We start from the raw sequence: 13359 nt of genomic DNA, 5'->3' as shown, positions 1-13359 counted from the left end.
ATATGCGGTCTTTTCAGGAGGAATCTTCCCTGTGAGTAATAAAAGCACCTTCCTTTGACAGACAAGAGACTATGTAAACTTTGGTCTTGCATTAGGGGATAAAACCAGCTTCCTTAAAATACAATTTCAAAGCTGAATTTTCTCAAATTCTGCATTTTTCCCTGCTTTATCCTTTTCCCCTTCCTCTCCTCCAGTCTTTCTCTAATATTCACTCCTGGCCCAAACTTGTATACAGCATTATTATAGCCTCATGTTATAAAACTGAAAATTTTAAAATGAAAATAATGATTTGTAATAAAAAGCCTGACAGACTAATTACAGTATTGCATTAATTATTATCTTATTTCAGCTCTGTTCCTCTCACAGCTAATTCAGATCTGGGTTTTGGTGTTTTTTAATCCCTATTGACACTGTAATTTCGAGAGAGAGAATATACTGGGAAACAATAAATATAAAATCAAGAAATAAAAATTGTCAGATAAACAGCTGATTTCTAAAATGTTGCATTCTATTACTAACATGTCCAAGGCAAGTAGTTCTGTTTAAATGTGATGCTTTGTGGATCTTCTGGTGAGTGTAACACCTATATACTATATAATACAACTCTTTAGAATCTTCCATTTCTGGGTATTTTTATAGCATGTACTAAATAGCAGTCATTAATTCAGAAATCGGTGCATTGTGCAGCTAAGTTGGTACATCATTGATGCATTTTACATTCTGAGTTTTATTTTTTCTCCCAAAATTTGTGCAATTCTTATAATGATTAAGGTATAGATTGATGTCAGTGCTACAGTATAGCTTCAAGACTGCAATTTGAAGCTACTTTAGAAAAATACAGTTCTTTAGACATGGTGAAGCTGAAGTTGAATGGAAGTCCTATTAGTGGTGAATTACATGTAAATATTAATAAGGGAAGAGTTCATAGCAAGTCCTGAGTTTGGGAAATTGAGCATGATAATTTGCCGAAATGATGTCTGTCTTGAAGATATGCAGATGCAATAATTTTCAGTTTTTATTTGAACTTTTAAATGGTGCAGAAGGTGCCCGGGTTTTTAAGCAAGAAAGTGTTTGGAAGTTTTGGCAAATATCATTGTAGTGGATGTATGGTAATGAAGGAAGTTAAGATGGAAGATGAATTGGACTGAATGATTGTTCAGTCATTTAAGCTATGCTAGTTGCATGGTTTGGTGGTTAGACATCTCAAATTACGTTGCCTTAGTCCCTGCACTTGGTTGACTGTCTTCACATCTTGACAAAGTTCTGGGAATTAGTTTCTGACAGTTTTCTTTGTTTTCCTTTTTCAGGATGCTTCATCTGCAGACATTCGGAAAGCATATCGAAAGCTTTCACTAATTTTACACCCAGACAAGAATAAAGATGAAAACGCAGAAACACAGTTTAGGCAAGTAAGTGCAATGTGTGGCAATAAAAGTTTTAGGGAAAATAGAATCAGAATTTTTTATGATGATGTCATTTTAGTGAGAACAGTGGTACACCTTTGAAATGACTAAGTAGAACATTGAATTACATTTTTCCTGATGTAGCTAGATTAAAACCAAGTACACTTTTTTTGGAATTAACTTGTTGAATAGCTCAGATTTAGTATTTACCTGTATATTAAAAATAATTTGAACATAATACTTAGACTTATGCTCTTAGGAGGAAAATATGTTTTGCACTTTATGTAAGACTTTATAAATAGTCTTTTCAAAAGCAGTAGGGAAAATTTCTGATCAGTTCTCAATGCAAGTCGTATGTAGGCATAATTCAATGCAAATAATTCATTTTAATTTTTGAATTTTCGCCTTTTCAATCTTTACAGAATGAAACCACAAGACTGTTGTAATTAGCTCTACCTTTAAAAAGATACTTCTGGTGACTAAATGCGGGCTACTTAATTTCAGTAAGATCTTCAGGATGAAACAAATGATACCTGTTATTTTTAAGGTGTAACTAAGACAAGACTCCGTTTGGCAGATGTGAGGAGGGAAAAAAAAAAGTCTTTTGTAGGAGTTACTTGTTTGTGTATCCGATGACGCTTTGTGTATGAATATGTCACTGTTTCTTTTGCATACTGTTTGCTTCTTAGTGCTGTAGAGAAAAGGGAAAACCAGCAAAGAGCATTAGTTGGCAAATGTAAAATATGATACAACTATTCAAACTTTATAAACTCAATCCTAAAGTAAACTCTTTTGTGTGTTTTCTTCTTTTTCTGTTTTTGTTTTAGTTGGTGGCCATCTATGAGGTTTTAAAGGATGAAGAAAGGAGGCAGAGGTGAGTTAATTTGCACAGGTTCTTAAATAAAGCATTCATGTCAGTGATATATTGAAGTCCTATTTGGCTTAATTGTAACTCTTCAGATAATTTTTTGCATAATTTAATTTTGTCATTCCCATGTAGCTGTTTAGTTAAAGATTGTATGTGGCTTAAAGGGGAAGCTGGTGTGTATTTTTGTGTGATATACTGGTTATTCTCCTTTAAAACTAGTATTTCAAAGAACTTTAAAAGCTAGATGTTATTTGGAGCAATTTTTTTTAACACTTAACAATTATATCACTTTTTGTTGAGTTGTGTCGATTATCATTGCTTGTTTTATTAAAGATGTGATTGAAAATATAGGCCACTGATTCAACTGTCAGTTGTTTCTCACTATATCAATAAAGGGTTTGTTGCATGATATTTAGGGATTATTTCCAGTGTATGTCGTCTTCAACATTATTTGCTGTTGCTTAGTTCATTGTTTTTTCTTTCAGATGTATTATCTATAATAATGTAAACTTTGATATACATAGCATAATTTTTTTTAAAATAAATGATAGTTGTCCTTGCTGCTTCAGTAGCAGGTCCAGCAGTACCTGAAGTGGGTAGGATTAAGAACTGAAAACCTAGGGCTGATCTGCTTTCTGGAAGACTATTTTGAACCCCCCAGATGACCATTTAAGCTAATGATTATCAGGAAAACTGGGACACTGAAAGAGTTTTGCTTTTGGATTGGAGTTTTAATAAATAATCTTTTGGCTTATAAGTCTTTAAACAGGGCTTCATGAGGCATTTCTTGAAGGGTTTTTGGCTTTGTAGATGTCTTGGCAGGAGTCCACGTTTTATAGTACAGATTAGCTACTTTTTGATAATCCTCTCTTGAAGTGTCATGAAAATGTACTTCATAGAAGTACTTCTGGAAATGTTGTATTTTTTTTTTATTCCACCTCTCACGAGAATTTCATTGTGAAGTTCTACTCAAGGAAAGTTTAAAAAAAATTGTTAGCTAAGTGGTTTCAGACCACTTGAAAAGTGAGTTATCCCAAAAATTTTCCCACCTTTTTGTTTACATACACTTGGTGATATTGCCTCTCTGGAACTTAGTTCCAGCATGGAACTTCTAGGAATTTCCTTGCAGCTGTAACAGCAGCTTTTTGCATGGAACTGTGATGCAATAGCTTGTAAAAATTGTTTTTAAGCCTTGCATACATTACAAATGTGACTAACTTAGCCAACTTGTTTGTGAGAATATTGTTAATTAGTGCAGCACAGTGATTACAAATTTAGTTAAAGTAGTTAAAGTAGCAGTAGATTGTTCTAGCTTAGATTGATTTCATCATCAATAACTTATTTTGTACATTGTCTACAGTGTCGTATTTTTCTTGCACTGTGTGGATGTACGGTTGATATTGCTTCTATAGTTGATTAAATGTAAGTGTAGTGGATTAAATAGTGTTTATCTTCAGAGAATTTTCTGGAAATACTACACAGAGTTTAGAAATAACATATAGAGTGGCAGAGCTATATGGTCTCATTGCTTTGAGAAAACCTTTATTGATCAGATTTATTACACAGTCTAATGATAAACTCTCAGTTGAGCTTGTAAACGGAGGGTGGTCTGTCCTGTATCCTGTAAGGCATTGCTGTAGCATGTCTTTAAAACAAGTCTTAAGTGTGCTAGGAGCTGCTCCCCCTGTAATATTGTTTCTGTTGTAAGGTAACTCATGGGTTTCTTGCAACCGTACAGCAAAGGAAAGGGGAGAGTCGCTGCTTTTTGGGATCTTCCTACTTCAGATGTTGATACTTGGCTCTGCATTGTGTGAGGTGATGGACCTAGTGGAAGTGGCTTGAAGTTTACTGTCATGCCCGTGCGCTGGGGAGAAGCTATGCTGCACCCTTTGTCTCTCAGGGCTTATCAACTCAGTTTTGTCCTGATTCCAGAGACACTTATTTGGGTCTGCTGGAACAAGGCTTTCTGCTAGATTCCCCCCCCCCACCCTTGGACCCTTGGCAGTGTGGTAGTTTTTATTTCTAAAGTAACTCAAAGACCTGATGGGATGAGATGGAAATTAGTTCAATTTCTTACAAATGAGTTGGTGAAGAATTCTGGCAGTTTAGCTGGGAATCCCTTCACAACTGGACACCTGAATGGTTTGGGGCACGGGATTACACCACCTCGACAAGGGTGAGCTGCAGACTTCTGCTTCTGTACAGTGAAGTCAGCCGTACCTGCCTCTTAGTATTCATCTCAAAAGTGATGTAATCCAGCATTGGTCCTGGTGTGTGTACAGAGGGTGGAACCAGTAAAGGCAGGAACAAGGTCCTGCACTGTATGAGTGAGTGATTAACTCATTTTGAAACAATAAAACTGGGTCTAATTACACCCTTCCTCCATGTCTTGGTGAATGTCAGAGGTGTTAATTGTTTGTGTGCATGTACAGAAACAGCGTTCTAAAAAGACAGGTCTGTTGGTCAGCTATGTGTAATTATTTTTCTAAAAGCTTTGTATTTTCATATTTATCAGTGAACTTTTACTTTATCTGATGGGAGGAGCCTTTCTTAAAATATTATAGTTCATCTACTGATGATTGTAATACAGGGCTTCATAATTAAAATGTGGTTTGCTTTTCTGAGAAAGTTATATAGTTGCTTGTGAAGTATACTAATATTAGTAGTAGTACTACAGAATATAGTAACATTACTGTGTTAGTACTTTTCTCTTACACACTTTGATACATAATCAAAACACTCTAATATTCTAACATTAAACATACATGAAGCATTGTTTAATGTAGCAGTGTTTGACATTAAATTAAACATACATGCAGCAGAACATAATATTTTATGTTTTGTATACACAGTGCAGAGTGTGTGAAACTCTACAGAAAAGTTTATCTTTAGGGTACGCAGAGATAGGTGCGTTTCCTGAAATACACTTTAGGGAATTTATTGGTAAATCAGCTTGATTATGATAAATATTATTAGCCTTTGATTATTTTTAATTTATGAAAAAGTAGATAGTTTTACGCACTTCTATTAATTGTAATTAAGCAAAAATCTTAGATTTTAATTTCATTGTTTGTTACCATTTTAAGGAGCTTTTTTTACCTACCAGGCCTATCCTCTGTAACAATGTGGGCTTGATTACAGGAAGCATTTGCAAAGGCATCAAGATATACTTGTTTAGAGTAAGAAAGGTGTTTATCTTAGCTCTCATTATAATTAAATGTCTATATTCATAGGTGTAAATTGTTCTGGCTGATGTTGCACTGGATGTCTTTGACAGCTTGAGGAAAAAAGGCCCCCAAAATAAAAAACGCTAGAGCAGTCTTCCCGCAGTTCAGAACAGATCTCATTAATTCAAGGTTATAGTATATAAACTATATCAGATCTCTGAAATTATTTGAAATATGAAGTGCAGTGGCTCTCTTAAAGGGAAAAGTAAATTATAATTATATTAAAATAGATGATACTGTAATTAGCTACTACAGTTAATGGATTTTTTTTTTTCTTGCAATGTAATTGATTCTACAAAGAGCTCTAAAAACTATTTCATGAAACTTTACAGAAGAAGGAGATTTTAATAATCTTGCAGTTGGTTACTTGTTAGTACAAGACTAACAAGTCTTGCGTGGAATCCTGAGTTTTAAAATAAAGATTCAACTTAAGTTATAAATGGGGATTTTTTTTGTCTTTTTGTTTCTGTACTGGTGCTTTGGGGTTTTTTTAGCTTGCTGACTGCTACATTTCAGAGACAACTGGCAGGCATACTCATATGTCAAAGACTTGCTGCATTCTGTGTACGTATGTCTGAGGAAAAAATACTGCCAATGTATTTTCCTTTTCAGCTTGATTTTTTTTCTTACAATTAGTATAGGTTGCCAAAAGAAGAATGCTTTGTAATTTAATTTTGAATGTAATTCTTGATGCATATGGATTAACTATCTTTCATAGTTAATACGGGTTTCTATAAAGAAGTTCTTTAATGAGAAACTTGCTTTTAATTAAACCACATCCTAAATTTGGAAATCAAGATTTAAAAATTAGGGGAAGCTTCTGAGTTTCAGTAGGATCATTTTTCAGTTGAAAACCTAAAAATCATTGATATCTTTATTTTTCAAATACAGAGCTTAATTACTATTGAAAGCAGTGATTTATCTTTTAACAGTATATATTCTAAAAAGTGGGTTATAATAGAAGCTATCTTCCCTTAAAATGGCCAGTCGTGTGAGCCATAATGCTCATTGATAGTAAAATCAATAGAGCATTGATTCTGAGACTTAATCCTTGGAGGCTGTTGTTCAGAACAGCAGACATAGCCTAGTAAATACAGAGCACTGTTTAAAGTGTTTAATGCAAGAGACTCTGCTGTCTTAATTTATTTTTTCTTAACAGATAATTTATAATAGAATGTGGTTGCCAAATGTTAGTTTGCAATCTAGTTTTACATATTACTATATTGTTACCATTATCCATATATGGACCTTATTTAATCAGTAGCCACATTTTCAGTACATCAATTAACAAGCTTTAGTGTATAAGAAAGACAAAAGTTTAATAAATTTATAGTAGTATTAAAAAAAATCTTTATTGATTCTACATATATTTCTCTGAAGCTTTGAAAGGAAGAGCATCTTTTGTGAAATCTTGTTATCAACCTAATTTGTTTTAAAAATGGTTTTGTTTCTAAAATATTTTCTTTTATACTAACAATAAAATGTTTAGCAAATGCATTATTATTTGTTAAATGCTAAAAATGCTGCTTAATTCTTAAACAAAAAGTTAAGTAGAAGTTTTAGTTCTGAAATAACATCCTAAGCAATTTTTCTGAACAGAGTTTGTGTTAAGGCATCAGTAGTTAATTTGTCCTGACTTACTGGGAAAGGAAAAATGTTATTACTTCAAATTTTACAATAATGGATATTAATCTTACTATTCTCATAATCATCAGAGAAGATAGAATTTTGTAATATGAATTTTACTTCTGGTAGCATTCAGAGCACTGCAGAATCCTGAGGTGTTAAATATTTTGCATAGAAATAACGGTGCCAACTTGAACAAATGTTTTATCAGAAGTCAGCTTTTCTAGATGCTCTGAATTAAAGTATATTTTAAAATTGAAAACCATTGCCTCTTTTTCTGCTTAAAAAATGAATTTGCTTGTGGAAATTTTTTTTAGTACATCTCCAAGGTATCAATTTAATAACTATCAAAGTAGCTAGTGCAGTTGTTGCATTTAAATTGATTTACATGTCAAGACTGGCAGTTTAGCAGCTGCGCTATTATTCCTGGATCGGTCAATTTACTTGAGAAAAACCTACTACTGAGTTCTACTGACCTGCATGACAATATAGGCCCTATTTCTATTCGTGTAATTAGGCCTGCGACTAACTCAGAATATTTTTAATTAAAATATTTTGGTCAATGTGTTGCACCAAATTAGGCCTTTCAGTGCAGATTTAATTCTGGAAATGGTGTGATTAGAATATGTAATGAGTTGTGTTCAATTTAAGATTAACAGGTTGTGCATCTTGAACATACAGGTTTTTGAGTTTACTGTAGAGATTTTTGTTTGAAACTTTACTCTGAAAAGTTAATAAATAGAAAAATCTGTTTTGCATGTCTGTGGCTTGTTTATTTTTAAATCCATGATAACAGACTGTAAATAAAATACTGCAGACATATTAAGGTATTTCAAGACATTTGTGTGAAGAAAAACTGACAAATTGTCATAAAATGGTTTCTGTACAGTCAGTAGTGTTAGTAAAATTAAACAGTTTTAAAATAGATTGATTTTGGAGACAGCTTTTCAAATAGAAAATCAAAATCATCTAGCTGTGCTGAACTTTGTTTTCTAACATCAAAATCAAGCCTTTAACTTAAATTCATATCTCACACAGAATGGATGTTAGATCTGGCAGCATTTTTACCTAATCGATATCGTTCTACTAAAGGACAAAACAAAAGCAAAGATACCTCTCCCCTCCCCCCGACACTCGTGTTTTTAATTTGTAAAAGAAAAAAAGGTTTCTAGTGTTTGAGACTTTTGTTCTTTGCTACCTGTTTAGTAGTTTGTGGCTTGTTATTTACTTCTATCAAGGACACCTGCCCAGTAGGCAGGTAGAACACATCTACATTTCTAGAAGTCTGTTATTTCAGAAGTGAATGAACTGGGGGGGTGGGTGGGGGTGGGGAGGGGGTGTTGCAGGAGCAATCAAATTACTTCTCTTTCTTTTTTTTTTTTTCCAGAAGCCTAGATACATTTCCCCAGCATTTGGTTCTGGATTCTGTTTGTTTCCAGATGCAAGCCTAGCAGCTGACAAAACAAGGCATTGCTCTATTAAAAAAAACCTCACCCCTAAATAGTCTTTTGTGTGTGTATTATTCAAGCGGTCTGTGGATTATCATTTGTTTTGTTTTATAATTGGATGGCTTGGCTTATTTCATTTTTAGCTCTCCATGAAAGCCTGTTATATTTGCTACTGTAGGTATGATGATATTCTGATCAATGGACTACCAGATTGGCGACAGCCTGTATTCTACTACAGGCGGGTGAGAAAAATGAGCAATGCTGAGCTGGCATTACTCTTGTTCATTATACTCACAGTGGGTCATTACGCTGTGGTTTGGTCAATCTACCTGGAAAAACAGCTGGTAAGTATTGGTAATAAATCAAACTTGCTTCAATTATTAGTATTGAATTTCCTGCACAAGTTTGGCTATTATAGGGATCTCTACCACTTTCCCTGTTTCGAATTTGGATTTTCTGTATTTTGAAAGGAATATATTTAAAATGGTGATAATTATAGAATGAGATATTCAACATATCAGAAATAGTAATCTAAAAACTACTTAATTTTTCTAGAATTGGTAACAAATGGCAAGAGATGATTCTTTGGTTTTTAACTGGAAGGAGGAAGAGGAATAAAACTTCTTCTATCATCTTTTGACGCAGAATCATATGCTACTGTAGTCATGTCTATGATTTTCCTAAATGTTGTTTAAAAAGAATCAGTTTTTATTCATTTAAAAGTCATACTTGCTTTGCCTTTGTTCTTAGCTAAATACTTTTTTGTTTGGGGTTTTTGTTAACAGGATAGGCATTGGTAAGCAGTATAAACCACATTATTTTTTGATTATTTTATTTTTTGTCATATAAAAATCTATTGCACTTAGACTAGAAAAAAAATAAGCATAACTTGAAAAATATTCATACATTAGCATCTATTTACTTTTTTTATTTTCCACTGCATTATTGAAGTTGATGAATGAGAAAGGAGGCAAGTTGAATGCTTTCTTCTCTTAGAAAACTTTGATTGCTATGGAGATACACATGAGTGACAGAACTGGACTTCATGTGTGTTTAAAGACTGGATACCATGGCAACAGTTATTGTTAAGATAGATCATTTTACTTAATCATGTAGGACCCCTAGATACATTTGCATAAATGCTACTCTACTGTTTACCCTTCACAGAAGAGTCCCAGTAACATTTGTGGTTTACATGTTAATGATAACCTGTAACCGTAGTTCTTTCTACATCAAGGATGAACTGCTTAGCAGAAAAAAGAGGGAGAAGAAGAAAAAAACAGGCAGCAGGAGTACAGATGAAGCCAAACTTGCTGCTCTAGACAAAAATGAAAGGTGGGAAGGAACTCTCTTGATTTCTGCATTTTAAAACATTTTATCAGCTACTGGTTTAATTCTATAATTTTCTCCTTGCATTTTTGGAATATTTTATGAGAAAAATAACTGTATTTGTAGTAACAGCCATTGCTGATATAAAGTGTGCCAGTGTAGATGTGTTTCCAGGTTTTGATTTGTAAATAAATGTGGTGTTTATTCAGCAGATCAACAATAATTGAAAGATTAAGGCTGTATTAATGGTATCTGGCTTATAGAAGGATATTATTTCGTCAAGTTGGTTTTAGAAGATTTTACAACTTTTATTTCTTTGAAGATTTTTGCTTTTGATTACAATTAACAAATTTCAATTTATTTAAGCTTTAGTTTATTACCATACTATGCAAGGAGTTTTTATGGTGTTGTAATGCTTGTCTGATTTAATGCTTTTTATCTGATTAACTTAAAAACAAGTGTGTTGGTAAGGCTTCTAACACCATTGTTTGTTAAGAAACACATAGGGAAATAGTGACTTTCAGGACACACCAAAAGATACCACCATTTCTTCTATTGATTCATAGAAAGAAATAAAGGGTTTAAATAGTTCACACAGCAGGGGCATGAACTGGATCAATGCAGGATGGAGATCAGAGACCATTCTGCCTGTCGTCTTTCCTGATGACATCAGTGAGTAATGCTCCAGTGAACTGCAAATGACATTAATTTTTATGTATTGTTTTGTTTATGCTACAGTCTTCATATCTGGTTGTCAGCTCTTGGGAACACTTGGTTGAGGCTTGAGGTTTCTTCGGTTTTGTTTGTTTTTTTTTAACTGAAGTGATTACGTGACTTACAAATTTATTTGCTTGAAGAAAAGCCCTTTTTAAGAGATTAAAATACAGTGATGATTAGAAGTTAGCTGTTATGTATTTTGAATTCAATATTCAAAATGTATCTTTAATATTATGTAGTTACACATTTTTATAGGAGTTGACAAGCGCTAATCATCATAAAGGATAATGGGAAAGTTCCGACTTTGAGATTGTGTGGCAGTAATGAAAAACTTACAATTTTATTTGACTGCAGAGTACTGGACAAACCACAATGGCATGACTTACTTCCATGCAAACTGGGAATATGGTTCTGTCTCACTGTGAAAGCTTTACCTCAGCTATTCCAGGTAATAGTAATGATTTTAAGTTATATTACTTTATTTTTCTTGATGGTATTATAATGCATAATTAGATGTATAGCACTTGTTCTTACGAATTTTGTCGCTCAAGCACATACCACATATATATATATATATATATATATATATATATATATATATATATATATAATTACTCTTTGGAGGCAAATTTAGTATTGTAAGTTCATCAAAATATGAATATATTTTAAATGGATATTAATCTTAATGTGCTAGGGAATTCAGCAGCAGTTCCTGCTAGGCAAAACTACAAGAATAAATGATGGGAGAGGGATTTTATATATATATATATATATATCTAATTAGGAATAGCAAGGTCTTTTAAGCAATCTGTTAACAAAAGTATTTTTATCTCAAATAGGTAAATGCTATGTTGTCATAGCAAATACTAATATGTCATTTAAATTTGGGGGAACATCGAAATTACTTTTTCTGATTGAGGGGTTGGGTTTTTTTTGAGTCACTGGGTAATGATATAAATTGATACCTGAAATTACTAAGGTAAAGTAACAAAGGTATGGTTGTAACTTATAAACATAAATGTGTCAGACTTGCCCACAGTTGTGGCTTTTTAATCTAGTACTACAAACTGTAATACTTAGCTGATGTTCATCCAGTGTAAGTATTGTCAGATCAGTTATCAGAATATATCATCCTCTTTCTTTTAATTTCCCTTGAATACACCCATTTGTTTTTAATACCCTTGCCACTGCTAACGAGTATGGATTGGGGAATGCAAGGTGGATTTTACTTTGGTTTACAGAAATATTGAGTATTAATTCTGAAGTATAAACAGTATAAATGGCATCAATGTTCAATTTCTGTCTGTGTTCAATCTGGAAAAAAAGCATATAATTCATAATTCCTAATTGGTTAGCAAAATGCTTGTGAAAGTTATAAATGCAATAAAGTCTGGTCTTTCAGCATCCATTTTTATAGCTTTTAACCCTTCCTACAAAGGGATGCAAAAGTGAATATCTCATCATCTTTTAAAAGTTTCATCAGAACTGCATGGCAGTTTTATTAAAGAAAGCTTTCTTTTTGCAAGTTTTTAAAGCAAAAATGATGATGCTTAATTAAATCAACTGTTGTGTCCAAATTAAGCTTTGATATTCATCCCTCATTGAGGTGAGTCAGATGGAAAAGAATTAAGTTCAGCAATTGCTGTTGCTGCATTTTTGAAACTTTCCTCATAATTATAGGACTTTTCCTTTTGCCTTAATTGCAAAATATTCAAAATATTGTAGAATATAATAAGTCCTAATTTAAAATTCTTCATGAATCTTACAATCTTTTTGAGCTGTCATTTTCTCATTTTTATGATTTTAAGATAGTCTGTTAAGAAGTCAGTATAACAGGTTTCAACTTTCTGTTCAAAAAGCAGCTCCTGTGTTTGCCAGATAGGCAGAAAAGATGAATACAACAAAAGTGATGTTTCGTGCTTTGTAGACAGCTAGCCAATACCTCTTGCTGTGGATTTTAAATCCATTAAATTAATGGTTGTGGAAAAAAAGCTATCCAATAACTCATGGAAAATTGGAGACCAGCCAGCAGGGATCTGGTGGCAGGGAAAGCAGGATGTAGAGGAATTCAGAGCTTGAAGGCTTTGGAGCAAGGAGGAAGCAAAGAGATGGGGTTCTAGAGTAAATTGCCCCATATGTAAATTACACTAATGCTTAACGCCAGGGTTTGTTTTGTTGTTGTTTAAGATGACCTGCCAATTATGTAAGTTAAAATGCAATAAAATATATGTAATCTTCAATATTAAGAATATTCAGGACTTTCAGGTACCTGAAATGAATTACTGTAGCTTATTAGTTTACAACACTTAAAGAAGTATTACCTCTTCTGAAGAGCGTAAGAGCAGCAGTGACCTCTTGTTGGAGAGGTTTTCTGAAACGACAGTGCAAAAGATACCTTGTATGTTGTAGCCAGCTGGACAGAGACACCTCTGGGCTCTTTTTGAGTTGTATGTAAGGTTTTAGCAAGTTCTGCCTTAGTTGCAATTACCAACATATAGCAAAAAAGTAGCTATACTGACATGATTATACCCTGTTACAGAGATCCTGTTTTGAATTTAAGTGCTTTTCTCTTCAATAATACATTAACATAGGCTTGAGATTTCAGAGTATGTCAGGCCTTTAGTGTAAGTAGAATCACGAGGACAGCTTATCTGGAAGATAAGACTCCTACAGATACTGAGTAGTGTTATATGTGCTAGTTACACATGCAAATTGTTTAACAAGGTGTTACAGTGGCTGCT

General features: G+C 33.3%; 1 protein-coding gene across 1 annotated transcript in view; it reads left to right on the top strand.

Annotated features, from left to right (window-relative positions):
* DNAJC1 (DnaJ heat shock protein family (Hsp40) member C1) overlaps nucleotides 1-13359 on the top strand; it is a 114968-nt gene that overhangs the window by 39481 nt on the left and 62128 nt on the right. Inside the window, exons 2-6 of the mRNA XM_072854434.1 lie at nucleotides 1308-1409; nucleotides 2231-2277; nucleotides 8751-8916; nucleotides 9810-9907; nucleotides 10973-11066. Coding sequence (XP_072710535.1) covers nucleotides 1308-1409; nucleotides 2231-2277; nucleotides 8751-8916; nucleotides 9810-9907; nucleotides 10973-11066 — 507 coding nt within the window. The remainder of the gene's footprint in view (nucleotides 1-1307; nucleotides 1410-2230; nucleotides 2278-8750; nucleotides 8917-9809; nucleotides 9908-10972; nucleotides 11067-13359) is intronic.

The sequence above is a fragment of the Ciconia boyciana genome, chromosome 2, assembly GCF_034638445.1.
Source record: "Ciconia boyciana chromosome 2, ASM3463844v1, whole genome shotgun sequence".
Classification (NCBI taxonomy): domain Eukaryota; kingdom Metazoa; phylum Chordata; class Aves; order Ciconiiformes; family Ciconiidae; genus Ciconia; species Ciconia boyciana.
This window is presented reverse-complemented; position numbering and strand designations above follow the sequence as displayed.